The sequence below is a fragment of the Delphinapterus leucas genome, unplaced genomic scaffold (genome assembly GCF_059928025.1).
Source record: "Delphinapterus leucas isolate spDelLeu-1000000601 "Yukka" unplaced genomic scaffold, BTC_Dleu_Yukka2 spDelLeu_asBTCV2_sq40, whole genome shotgun sequence".
Taxonomy (NCBI): Eukaryota; Metazoa; Chordata; class Mammalia; order Artiodactyla; family Monodontidae; genus Delphinapterus; species Delphinapterus leucas.
Genome location: NW_028322249.1, coordinates 2887840 through 2901784, shown reverse-complemented (window position 1 = coordinate 2901784; position 13945 = coordinate 2887840). Strand labels below are relative to the sequence as shown.

The 13945-nt window shown below is 37.9% G+C and overlaps 2 protein-coding genes across 2 annotated transcripts in view; both read left to right on the top strand.

Annotated features, from left to right (window-relative positions):
- The window catches only part of LOC149743958 (uncharacterized), a 167444-nt gene that overhangs the window by 12456 nt on the left and 141043 nt on the right, over positions 1 to 13945 (top strand). Inside the window, exon 3 of the mRNA XM_089905974.1 lies at positions 1266 to 1308. Within this exon, the coding sequence (XP_089762100.1) occupies positions 1266 to 1308 (43 nt within the window). The remainder of the gene's footprint in view (positions 1 to 1265; positions 1309 to 13945) is intronic.
- Positions 1 to 13945, top strand: part of LOC149743961 (uncharacterized) — a 120033-nt gene that overhangs the window by 14411 nt on the left and 91677 nt on the right. The gene's annotated exons all lie outside the window — the stretch shown is intronic.

Below are 13945 nucleotides of genomic sequence, written 5' to 3'. Positions count from 1 at the left end.
GCTATGCCTCCAACGTTGTTCTTTTTCTTCAGGATTGCTTTGGCAATTCTGGGTCTTTTATGGTTCTGTATGAATTTTAGGATTATTTGTTCTAATTGTGTGAAAAATGTCATGGGTAATTTGATAGGGATCGCGTTAAATCTGTAGATTGCTTTGGGTAGTATGAGCATTTTAACAATATTAGTTCCTCCAACCCAAGAACATGAGATGTCTTTCCATTTCTTTGAATCATCTTCACTTTCCTTTATTAATGTCTTACAGTTCTCAGCGTATAAGTCTTTTGCCTTCTTGGTGAGGTTTATTCCTAAGTATTTATTTTGGGGGTTGTGATTTTAAAAGGCATTGTTTTTTTATGTTCCCTTTCCGATATTTCATTGTTGCCATAAAGAAATGCCACCAATTTCTGTATGTTAATCTTGTATTCTGCTACCTTGCTGAATTCGTTTATCAGTTGTAGTAGTTTTCATGTAGAGTCTTTAGGGTTCTCTATATATAGAATCATATCATCTGCATCTAATGACAATTTTACCTCTTCCTGAAGGAATTAATCTTGAAGTTCTACTAAGACTTTTGGGATACCTGTTTTAATGAGCCATTACTTCCTGCCTGAGATTGCACTATGCACCAGAGATTCTAGAATTAGCATAATAAAACTAATAATGCAAACAACAGCAACAAATCTTCACAAACCTTCCTTGCAAGGAAGTAAAGTCCGCTGGAAAAACAGACAAGTGAAACACACATTCAAAATGGCAGTGATTCTCAAACATTTATGTGCTGAAAAATCATGACAAGCATGATAACCAGGGCAATTACTAGACCCCTTCTCCAGCTGGTCAGGTGTAAGGTCCTGTAACTCAATTTTTGGTGAATGCCTCCAGGAGAGTCTGAGACAGATGTTCTCAGTTGTCGTCAACCTTTAGTGTGCATCAGATTTGCCTGAGAATATTGTTAAAACACAGATTGCTGGGCTCCAGTGCCAGAGTTCTAACCAGTTCCCAGGTGTGGCTGATATTGCTGGCCCAGGGACCACATTTTGAGAACCACCTTTCAAAACGCTGCAGTATGCGGTTGTGTGTGTTGTGAATGAGACGGCCCAGAGAACCAAAGGAGGGCAAAGGGACTCTGCCCTAAATTAGTCAAAGGTAACAATAGCAGCTAGAATTGATTGACCCAAGAAAAAATTATAAGAACTTTACCTGCATTTGCTCATTTAATCCTTTCAGTAAGGTACATAGGTGCTACTTAGTGTTCCTCTTTTACAGGGGTGTCCAGAGAAGGTAACTACTTTGCCCGCGTCCTAAACTGGTAAGTAACAGATTAAGAATTCAAGTCTAGGAAGTCTGATTCCAGAGCCCACACCTCTACCCTTTCTGCATGTAGAGAGGAGTAAAGGGTTGTCAGTGAAGCCTTCCTGGGGGCCCTGGCCTCTGAGTGTAGATAGAAGGATGAGTGGACATAAAGATCATTATTTGTGTGTGGTGGGGGTAGGGGAGGAAGTATGAGGGCTTCCAGAAGAGCCCGCCCTCCCCATACATCTGCTATAAGCAAGTCTGATGATCAGGAGTCCGGAACATGAGTATGACTATGGGTTACTGAGAAGGGTTCTACAACCCTGAGGTTAGAGTTCTGGATCAGTTAGTAGGTAACAGAAAGTGAATGAGTGATTTACCTTACTTTCCACGGGTAGCAGGAAGTTTGGAGATAGTCCCTCTAGCGTTAGTCCAGCTGCTGAAGGGCATCACCAGGGGACTGGGTTGCTTCGCTCTTCCAGCTTCCACATCTCTAGCACGTCCACATAGCTTCAAAGCGACCCCAGAATCTCCAGTAGTGTTCCAACAATTTGGGCAGGAAGAAAGAAAAGGAAAAAAAAAAAAAGAAATTAAGTAAGAAAAAAAAGGCAGTGTCTAACTCAGAGAGCAAATTTTTTACCACAGATGGTCAGCAGACTTGCACTTAGATCTCATCAGCTCGGATTTTAAACTGGCCACCTTAGCCTTAAGGATAATGGGGTCTCCTAAACCAGGGCTCTGATAGTAAGGAATAAGGAGAGAGTGGTACTGATTAGCAGTGCCTGCTGTCCCAAACAAATATTATCCCCAAACTATTTTTTTTTATCCTATATTTTACTTTAAAGAATGGAGGGGAAACATTATGTATCTGTAAATAGCCTTTTAGAAAGGGTACAATTATATAGTTATACAACCCCCTGGAGGGCTCCTTTCTTCTAAAATCTCTTTAAAAACTGTTCAAGGTTAAGGACATTTTAATCTTAATTTAGTAACTTGCAGTCGATTATCTTGGAATGACATCCTCTCTCTGCAGATGTTCTGTCAGGCTTTAGAAAATTCTAAAAGTGGACAGAGAAGTGTTATGGTACATGTATTTGCAGTATGCACGTCTTTGAAATGAAATCCATTTAGGGACCAAAAGGCATTTCATGTCTTTGCTATACATTTTCACATATTTGCCTTTCCAGAATTCCTTTGAGCAAATCTGTTAGATGTAACGCATCCGTTTCTCCCATCTGAATTCTTTATTACTAAACGTTCTTCAGTATGCTCTCACTCCCCTCTGTCAAAGGCGTTTCTCTGGGTCCTCACCCTTCTCATCTCATATGTGAATGCGTATCTTAAACTGAAGCAACAGTCTGCTATGACTTCTCCATAACTTGAAGAACCCGTCTTTGTGGGAAAAAAAGTAGACTTACTAACTTAAAAGGTAAAATGCGCGCAATGTTTCTGAGAATTAAAAACTAAGATAAAAACATAAGCAATGGAAAAAACTTACAGTGGATCCTTTTCAAAGACTTTATTTTACAGAGAAGGCAACTGAGGTGTAAAGAAAAAATGCGTTAGTTAAACACTAAATAATAAACCTTAAACCTCAGTGGAGCAACACATGGACAGTTCATTTCTCACTCACTCAGGAGTGTAGTATGGACTTTGGTGGTCTGAGGGTCAGTTTTCTGCTCAGTTATTCAAGGACCCACCACCTTCATCAAGTGGCTCTACGTTTGTCCTAAAAGGGAAAGGAGAGAGGAAGCTGCAAGCTACAATTATCAACTCGTTATCCTTCAGACATAAACTCTTCAGGTCACCTCTGGTCACATTCTTTGGGATAGAACCATACCCAGATGCAAGCGGAGATGGAGAATGTTGTTCCTATCTTGGTCCTAGTGATGCCTCTACAGGCTGGAGGAGCTAATTAAAGTGTAGTCCACAGCTCGTTGTTTCTGCCACAATGAGTGATTAGCCTAAGACTGTGGATTAATTATGTGTGTGTGTCACATATACATATAATACACACAAACATATATGTGTGTGTATATATACATTTTTTAGCATGAGTTGACACATGGGGCTTCTGCCGTATCAAAAGAGTACAAACTGCCTCTTGTTGCTTTTCCTTAATTGAAGTTGACTACTACTATCTATTTCCCTTCATTTTGCTACCTCCCACCCCCCGCCTTTCAGTATTATATGAAAATTCTGAAAGAAATAATTTCAAAGTTTCCAGTGCTTTTCAACGTAATAGAATACTCAGACCTTAACAATTTTCCTGTGTGAAACTTTTGCCAGACTAAAATAGTTAACTTATGAAAAGTAAATTTAGATTGATACAAAAGAGAAAATAAGCTGATTTTTTTTTTTTTTTACACAAATACCCCGAGCCAGGGTGGAAAATAAATGGAAAACTGGAGGAATTTAGATCCTTTTGTTGTAAATTTAAATATTTTTAATTGTAAAAATAATACAGGCTCATTGCAGAAACTCCAAAATTGAAAGGATTTAAAGAAAAAAGGAAAAATAACTCAAAATCCCATTTCTGATAAATCATCTCTGTAACATTTTTGAGGGTATCTTTGGAAACTCTTTTGTGACGGGGTGCATATAAATACAATGCAAGTATAAAATACCTTTAATTATTATATCAAACTACAAAGCAGTTCTATAGCATTTTCATTTAGTAATATAAGTATGATTACTCATCACCTAATAAAAATCTGCAGCATCATTTTTAATGGTTGAACAGCATTCTATTATTTATTTAACCAGTCCCTGCTGTTCAACATTTAGATTATTCTGTTTTGCTTTGCTAAACAATGAGACAAGCATCCTTGTTCATATGTCTTTGAGCATTTGTTTATTTCCTTAGAATGGACTTCTAGAACTTGAATGGCTGGTTGTCAGTTCTGGTACATACTGACATATTGTCTTCCAGAAAGGTTACCGTGCTTTTTATTTCTACCAAGAATTTAACATCCAGTGTGGTTTCTTACACACACTCATCAGTACCAGTATTATCAATATCAATACCAGTATTATCAAGTTTTTTAAAACTTTGTCATTCTAGTCAGTAAAATATGACACCTGAATTATTTTATTTGTATTTCTTTGATTAATAATAGCAAGGTTGAACATATTTTCATATCTTTATTGGCTGTTAATACTTTTTAGTTTGTGACTTTATGACATCCATTTTTCATCGATGTATAACAACCTTTTATATATCAATGTGTTTATTTTGTTGTTTGTTGTAAATGCAATTTTTTTCTCTTCATTTATTAATTTTTATTTTGTGTGTGTTGAACTTCTTTAATACTGTCAAGTCTATTCGAAAACCCTTTAATGAACACAACAAATGTGGAAAATCAGTCATTCTCCTGCATTTTGTAATCAGTTTATTTCCTCTTGGGCAGTATGGAAATGTAAGTTCTTATTTCATCTTAAGGTTGGAAAGAATCTGTTCCCTCGGAAAGGGATTATAGTCTCCATGATGCAGTAATGGGAGATTTTATAGGGTAGGCAGGGTCGACAGAAGAAAAAACCCTAAATCACACTCCATTGGTGGTTGCCTTATTTATAAAAATGGCATTTGAGGCTGTGTGACTGCCATCAGGTAAGCAAAATTAATTTTTAGCGTGAAGTACTCCTATCAGCAAGAAGAGCCTAGGATAGGCTAGCAGTAAGAAGTGAGGGGTTATGGGATTGGGGCATAGCCTCTGTTTCCTCCAATGCAGCTGGAAATTTAAACTCTGGGGCTCCTGCTTGATCCAATCAGCCCAGCTAGTATGTGTTGCCAGGTAGGGTGAATAGACTCAGAAGTACAAGAGCTCATCCTTGGTCCCCTCTGGAAATGAGCAGAGAATACTGTGTCAAGCAGAGGTGATCAGTCCATGGTCTGTAGACTTGGATCTCCTCACATAGTCCTTAAAGTCAGGGTGAGACAAAAGGCCAATACAAATTATATTGATGACAGTATCAATGAGGTGACATTGAGTCCTTTGACCCAACGTGTGTCTGCAGTGTGCCATCCATTAGTAAATGGGCAAAGCCAATCTATCTGATACAATGAATGAATCTGACACTCATATTTTGAAAAACTGAAACTGTATCCATTTGTCAAGAACAGTGGCTACTTGTTCTGCTTTATTCCCCCTGGTAGAACTAGGTAACATTGCAGGCAGTAAGACGTTCCGGCATTTCACCCTGGAGTAGCCCCAAAACTGAAGAAGCTGTCTTATCAGTAGTTAGCTCCTTGTCACCAAGAATATTAAAGTAGATTTGTATGATTAGCAAATTAAAGAGACTGTAGTGCCTACCACTACTGTATTCACTAAGGCACCCAAGTTATTCTAAAGAAATCCTAATAATACATTAGGACCGTTTTGAATATTTTTATTTGATTAGCCGTAATCTTCTAGTTATAACATCCATCACCATTTTGACCACTGAAACTTGGCCTTCTTTTCTTACAGCCTAGCCCTGTGGTCTTGGGCTAATCACTAACCTGCTTAGATACAATTTTCTTCTCTATGAAATAGAAACAATATTATATGCTTTGAAGGACTGCAGGAAGATGAGCTGTAATGTTTATCAAGTGCCTAGTAAGTAGCCTGGTCCATAATAAATACTTGGCTAATTGTAGATGTTAGTTTCATTTTTAGTTTTATTTCCAAACATTGCTCTTTACTTTTGGAACTCTAAAATTTGTTTTGAGAGTGGAGGACTTGTTGTTTGGATTCCTCCAACACTCTCTGTATACTCTGTACTTCTATCCCTAGATCATTTATATTAATGGAATAAATGATCTTTGGTCTGGTGATTCCAAGGTGACGAGGAGCTAAATGGAGGTTCAGTATACACCTGGAAGTATGGATTTTCATGCCCAGTGCAAATGTGGGAAAGGCATTATTCCCACATTATAAAGGGGGTAAAGACCTCCAACTTGAGGAGACTCTGGGTTGAGAGATGAGAGATTTACAGGCACTGTGTTTATCCTACAGGGTACCACAGGGGCTTTTATGTTCTGTAGCAAGAATTTGCACCTTATACCCTTGTAGTTAGAAGTAAAGCATACCACGTAACTAATATCTAGTAAGCATTAGAGTTAGAATAAATACCATTTATTTAACGTTTCCTTTGTGTTAAGCATTTTACAGTTACAACATATGGATGGATATTATATTGTAATGGTTAAGAGTGTAGTTTTTTGAGCTGGATAATCCTGGATTGGAGTCTCATCTTTATTACCTCTTTTTTTTTCTGTTTTATTGAGGTATAATTGACAAAATTGTAAGATAGTCAAAGAGTATATCATGATGATTTGATATACATATCTGTTGTAAAAGGATCCTTCCCATCACGTTAATTAATGCATCTAACAGCTCATGACACCTTTTTCCTTTTTTTCTTTTTTTGGTGAGAACACTTAAGTTGTATTCTCTCAGAAAATGTTAGTTATACAATACAGTATTATTGACTGTAGTAACTATGTTATACAGTAGATCCTCAGACCTTATTCATCCTGCAGCTGAAAGTTTGTACCCTTTTACCAGTCTTCCCCTCTTTTCCCCACCCACACCCCAGCCCCTGGCAACCAGTTTTCTACTCTGTTTCTATGAGTGTGGCTTTTTTTCTTTTTAGATTCCATATATAAATGATATCATTCGTATTTATCCTGTCTGGCTTATTTCGTCAGCATAATGCACTCCTGTTTCATCTATATGGTCACAAATGAAAGGATCTCCTTCATTTTTTTTAAGGCTGAATAATATTCCATTACCTCTTAAGTGACTGACTTTTGGTACATTGTTTACACTTCCTAAGCCTCAGGGTTTCTTTTCTTCTGTAAAAAAAAAAAAATATATATATATATATATATATATATATACATACTAACAAGTTATTTTTTGATACGTGGAATGTTTGTTGAATCAACAAATAATTAGTTGAGATCATAAATGTGACACTTAGCACTGTATTAACATTTATTAATACTCTCCCTGTTAATTTCTACAATAAATTGTATAATAAGTAACAATAATAATAGTACTACTAGTAGTTTTAGAAAATGCATAGGATGTGCCAGGCATCATATACTGTACTACCCTCCTTCATGTGTACCACAAGTTACATGTGGATATCATCTTCCACGTTGTTTCCTTTAAAGAAAATTGAAGCTCAGCAAGATTGAGTAGCTTGCTCCAGATGTGAACTCAGGTCTGAATCACTCCACATATAGGTTCTTAATGACTCCATGTCTTTAATTCCACATCTGCATTTGTTTGTTGTTGTTGTTTTTAACTTTCCAAGCATCTGATCTGAAATTCCTTTCTCTTTGGGGAATTTTCCACTTTGTGGGTCTTGGTGAGAAACAGAGCCTTCCTCTCGTTATACAAGCTGAACATGTCAGATACACTGTTTACTCACATGCTCAGTCTCCCTTACAGATGGAAAACAGTCGGGCGACCTCAGGTTGGCCAACTGCACCCCTCTCTTGGATTTTGAATTACAAATAAATGATGTAAAGAAGCAAGGCCAGCAGTGCTGGGTCAACCTCCTGTTTCCTGTTCCTGCTTGGTAGCAAGGCCAGCTAGGACTTATAACATCACTTTGGCCTGATCCTATAATTGCAATAGCATAGCCTTGGCTTTCGGTTGTTTAGTCTGCTTCTAGTTACTGAGACCTAACCAGAAACTTCCAAAAGTTTCCTTTTCTGCTCAAATTAGCCGTATCTGGTTCCTGATGATTACAAATAAGACCTTTCCTGATATACAGTGGTGACCTACTTATCCAGGCAGATGTAACATCGTCCTGGCAGGGACAGAGGGCAGGCAAGTTCCTTGAACAGCTGAACAAGAAGAAAAAGACCTAAGAAGGAAGAATTGAAGCCAGTTCTGCTTGTGTTATAATTCTACCCGTAGCTGCCTCTGTTTCACAGACCACATGCTAAGGACCATGTCCCTTCCCCTGTAACAGACGAGCAAAGTAGACCCAGGCCTTCCAACCCAGAGACCAGCTGAGCTGTACCGTGGACAATCTAGGATGTGAAAGACTTCACTCAATGTCTTTGTCACTTGACACATTGTTCCTCTCTTTGGGAAGTAGCTTCTTTGTGTGACAAGAATATGCTAAACCAACACTTAAGTGGACAGAGGTGAACGATGCCAAAATTAGCTACAGAAAAAAAGGCGTAAAGACTTGTATTTTCTGTTATTTGAAGGTGTTAAGACCCCACATAGAATATGAGTCCTTTAAAGGAAAGTTGTGAATGGCCCAGGGAATGTTGAATTTCCATGTGGCCATATGTTCTTGATCGGTCACGATGATGATGATGGTAGCATCAGTAGCATTTATCAGTGTTTCCTGGGTGAGAGGCACTTTATCCTAATGACCTTTTAACCCCATGATGACCCTGTGAAGTAGGAAATACTGTTTCAGCATCTTCAGGGTTTTTCTTTTTTTTTTTTTTTTTATCAGGAATTTACCCTAGATCACAGTTGGGTGGTAGAACGACCAGAACTGGACACTAGCCTTTCCTGAATTCCCAGAGTGTGATCTTAGCAGTTATATTGCCTGATGCAGAGCCATGTAAATGTTGCCAAAGCAATGAAACGTGTACCTATTTCTAACAGATTCTAACTCAGAAGCTCTGGGGTTAAGTGCAGAGCAGTTGAGTGTGATTGTCTTTACAGACAGTAGATAACTTAAAGAGAAGTTGTTTAAAAGTATATTTGCATATTGCACTACACTGTCATATCTGTGATTGGTTAGCTGTTGAGTAACTAACACAAATCCCAATCCCATCTCTAATCTCATTCATCTCTTGTATGATATTTGACCTAATTGAGGCAGTTTTTTTTTTGTTCTTTCCCACAAACACACATCGAACATCCAAAACATGCTTACCATTTGTGAGCATATTCTCTTAGTTATTTAGGAGTTGAGTAAGAGTGAGAGAGAAGGGCTTCCCTCGTGGCGCAGTGGTTCAGTGCTCTGCCTGCTGATGCAGGGGACGCGGGTTCGTGCCCCGGTCCGGGAAGATCCCACATGCCGTGGAGCGGCTGGGCCCGTGAGCCATGGCCACTGAGCTTGCGCGTCCGGAGCCTGTGCTCCGCAACGGGAGAGGCCACAACAGTGAGAGGCCCGCGTACCGCAAAAAAAAAAAAAAAAAAAAAAAGAGTGAGAGAGAAAAAGACACATAAATATGAAATACGGTCATCATTTATTTAATATCCTTTATGTTGTTAATCCCTCTTAGCATTTACTGCCATTCACTCATTTGTATTATTTGGAGTATAGCAGTTTATTCACACAGCATTTTTACATATGGCTTATCATTTGTATTCTATTTTAATAACACTAATAATTGTAGACTATTGACAAACTCATCAGACCCTACATATTCATTTCAAAATCATGAAAATAAGGTGGAAAATGAGGTGTAAAGTGGAAAATCTATGTGTATGTTTTCATTGGTGGAATGAGGAGCTACCTGAATATCACTCCTTCAGCTTTTTCTTCAAATGGTGCACTTTTTCCTCCATGCATAGGAGTCTCTTCCATTAGGTAAACAGTAGTCTTGAGGGCAAACCTCAGAAGTAGAAACAGGAGAACTTTTCAGTTATGGTAAAATCAAACATATTTTTCTTCAGTAGTGAAAAAAAAATTCTTCACGAGAAGTTCAACCACCGTGAGTTCCATGGTGAAAAACTTTCCACTTATAGATGCAACTTCCCCCAGAATTCTGAGAAATGTCGGTAGTAGAGAGGGGTGTTGCATACACCTGTTTCACTTCCCTCTGACTTTTCCTTCTCCTTTCTCTATTGACATTAAAATCTATAGTGAAAGCACATAGTAAGCAGTCTAGGACAATTGATATGACATTTGATCTAAATCTCCAAAGTCTATTTTAGATGGGGATGCTATGAGAGTCACAGGAGGGGAAAAAATCTAGAATTATTCTTATGTGATCAAATGTACTAAAATAACAAAAGCAAATCTTATTTCTAGCTAATAAAATAGCATTCCTTATATGATGTCATATTATGGCAGAAAAGAAATATATGCGTCTATTTTCTTCTATATTAAAACTGCTAAGGAGTGGGGACCAATGAACTAAATCAATTGTTTCGGGTTCAAGTTGTAGTTTTTAGTAGCCATCCTTCTTAGCAAGTTTTCAGAAGCAAATGTAGTTCGTTTACTGTCACCACTAAATGTGCAATTGTGTAGATTTGTGGAAAAAAGTATTATCAAATATATATACTTCAAAATGATTTGTGTAAATTTTTCTATTCATATTATTATTCTCCTTAAGTAAATCAAAATCTACTATATACTGTGTTTTTCTTCTATAGCTTAAAAGGGGAATGTATGTTGAAACTTATTCAAATATTTATTAGGTGTCTACTAAGTGCCAGGCACTCTACTAGGCAGTAGAGATGTTGTATTAGAGGTGGAAAATGTCCTTGACCTCCAGAACTGATACTCTTGTAAGAGAAATACTGGGTCAAACTAAGTCAACAGTTTCTTTGCTACAGAGCTTTTTACGAGTCTTGTGAATTATGAGTCTCTGATAAGGAGATGCAGTGGACAACAGATCCCAAATTTATTTGAAATCTTTTCCTTCATGGACTGTCTCATAGGATTTATGATCCACTGAACACACCTTGAGAGACACTAGTATTCTGCAGTGGTTAGTTAATTGTTTTCTATTAAACAACTATATACTGAATCCATGATATTGAGTAATAATATCCATGATATTATTATCTGGATTTTTTGGAGGATACAATGATGTACATGGCCACTGTGATGATAAGGGGGTCCAGTTTAGTTAAGAAGAGAAACCACAGGAGTTATAACTTAATGTAACAAAGAAATACACACACATATATATATTTATATGTAAATTACTATTTATATAGTATACAGTGTCTTCTGAAGAAGATAGAGTTGTTTGTAACTTGGGATCTCACAGGAGGTTTCACAGAGAAGGTAGACCCTGAGCTGGGCAGAATTTCAGTAAGTTAATTTGGTTCTGACCGTACAATAAGATCAGGTATTTGCACTGGTCAATCTGACCTTGATGGAACAGCATTCCATTTGCAGGGAATAGTGTGATCAAACATGCAGTGGTGGAGATTGCCAGATTGTAATATTCCAGTACCTGGAAAGTGTTGGAACGTCTGCTTTCTCCACGGTCTAGAAAAGTGAATCTCGAGTGAAATGCAAGTATAATGGAGGCCAGTGCTCTTTGCTTTGTACACTGCTTTGATTCTACAACATGCAACAATGTAGTGATCTGTTTCAGATTGTCATTATTCGAGAGGGTTCTTAGTAACAGGAGTGGAAAAGGAAGACCTCTCTTCCTGTGTTTCTGCCCTATGCTCTTAAGCCAGAAAAGGTACCAACATCACTGACCTGACCTTGTCTCAGGTATCTATCAGGATTTACTAGAATCATTCTAGTGAAAGGTAACTAGATGTCCAAAGGACTTAAAAGATACACTATAACCTTTGTATACTTTATATACCTGGTGAAACAAAAATGTCACCTGAGTGGTCCCCTTCCCTAGAAATACCAGTATGTTTTTCCAGTGCATGGCAGAACTTTGCAGGTAAAACTGGGATAAAGGTGAAGAACAGTCTTAAAATTCTAGTCCTTGAACAGCACCTAACACAAAACAGGTTTTCAATAATCTTAGCAACAGTATTCACAAATAATGACCATCAGCATAACTGCTCTTTTGTGCCAAAATACATTACCATATTACTTTTTTTCCTTCAGCTTTACAACTTGGGTTCTATTATTGTTTTCATTTTACAGGTTAGGAAAGTGAGGCTCAGAGATGCTAAGTCACTTGGGCAAGGTCACAGAGCTTGTAGGAGATAAACCTGCACGCTTACTGTTGGATCCTACAAACCAGACCATAATTTAAGTCCTTCAAAATATACCTCAGAACATTTGAGTAAATTAATGAATAAATCCTCCTAGTCAGACTGACCAGATCATTATATTAGGTTCAGCTATAAGTGGAGGAAAGTCATAGTCATAGTTGGACAGTTAATACAGTAATTTACTTGCTTTGAATTTTCTAAATGATGTTTAGCTGGTAGTTTCATGATGATAACCATCGAATAAAAACAGGCATATTTTGGTGTTTGGAATAAGATCTCATATTGAGTAAAATACATATTGATTTCTAGACCTATATGATGTGAGTAACAGATGACATTGAGATGTCATCTAGAAGTACTCCTGTGCAGTTCATCATGTCAACCCAGCTAATAATTTTAGAATGTTCAGAGGGAATAATATATGCAGCCATAAAGCATATTTCTAATCAATGCAAATAATATTTTTCCTATGCTAAACCCAGAGTTAAGTTATAACACGCATCATAAGATTAATGGGCCATTTTTTCTTCATCACTTTGCTAAATGACTTAGTCTGGAAACCATTCAGAAGGTTGCGAATTGGAGCTGAGCAGTAGTAGTGAGACTGTGCCTCTGATGATGAAACTATTTCCACCCCGACCCCTACCGCTCCCTTCTTGGGAAAGAAGGCAACACTTCTCCTAGAAAAAGTCACAGGTTCATAAGCTGGCTTGTATAATACGTTTGGAGGAATAGTGTGTCTTTTAAGCAGAGCCTATCTCGGCATATAAAATAATTTTTACCTACCATTTAATGAAATTAACACTCGCTTTGAGGCTAGGTCTTTTGCCATTTGACTCCTGGATCACGTCTATGGATATATTTTTTTCTTGAGACGAAGTGTGAACCCAATATAGTATCCGTCATTCAGTCTATCTAGCTGATGTACATCATCTGAAGCACAAGCTCCCTGAGGCCAGGCACTTTATCTGCTCTATCAGTGTAGCCCTGATGCCTAGTGTCTAGCTTTTGGAGATTCTTAATAAACATTTGTACTGAATAAGGTATGTATATGGTGAGCAAAAGTTGGCTTCCCATTCTACAGTCAAGAGTATCCCACTCATGTTCTGTGAACACTGGATAGCAGAATCTTACTATGTTATTTTTCTGTTCCCTTTGCAAGTTTCCTGAAAGGGCATTCCTGTCCTTAGAATGTCCATCTCCTCCCATCTTCCTGGAGAATAACTCTTCTTTCTTAAATACTTAGCCCCATTATTGACTCTTTAAGATTGAATGTATTACCTCCTTACAAACAGGAAAATGCAGTGCTTTTTTTTCTTTTTTTCGACAATTTATCACCAGAAAATTATTCTAACACCTGAAATTCTGGACCTAAAATGCCTGGACTGGTGGTTCTCAAAGTCTGGTACCCAGACCAGCACATCAGCTGCACGTAGGAATTTTTAGAAGTGAAAGTCTTGGGCCCTGCTCCAGACCTACAGACTGGGACACTCTGGGGGTGGGGCCCACTACCTGTTTCAGCAAGCTCTCTTGGTGATGCTGATGCATACTCAAGTTTGAGACCCACTGCTTAGACCTAGAGCTTAAGGTTTAGGCTTTGGACAGATCTGAGTCCTAAACACTACTGAGACACTGGAGTGACCATGAGCAAGTTACTTCTGGGAACCTCTTAGCATCTGTGTGCCTTGCTTAGCTAATAGTGATTTTAATTAATTAGAATAATGCACACGGTGTACTCAAGAGAGTAACCAAAGCATACTT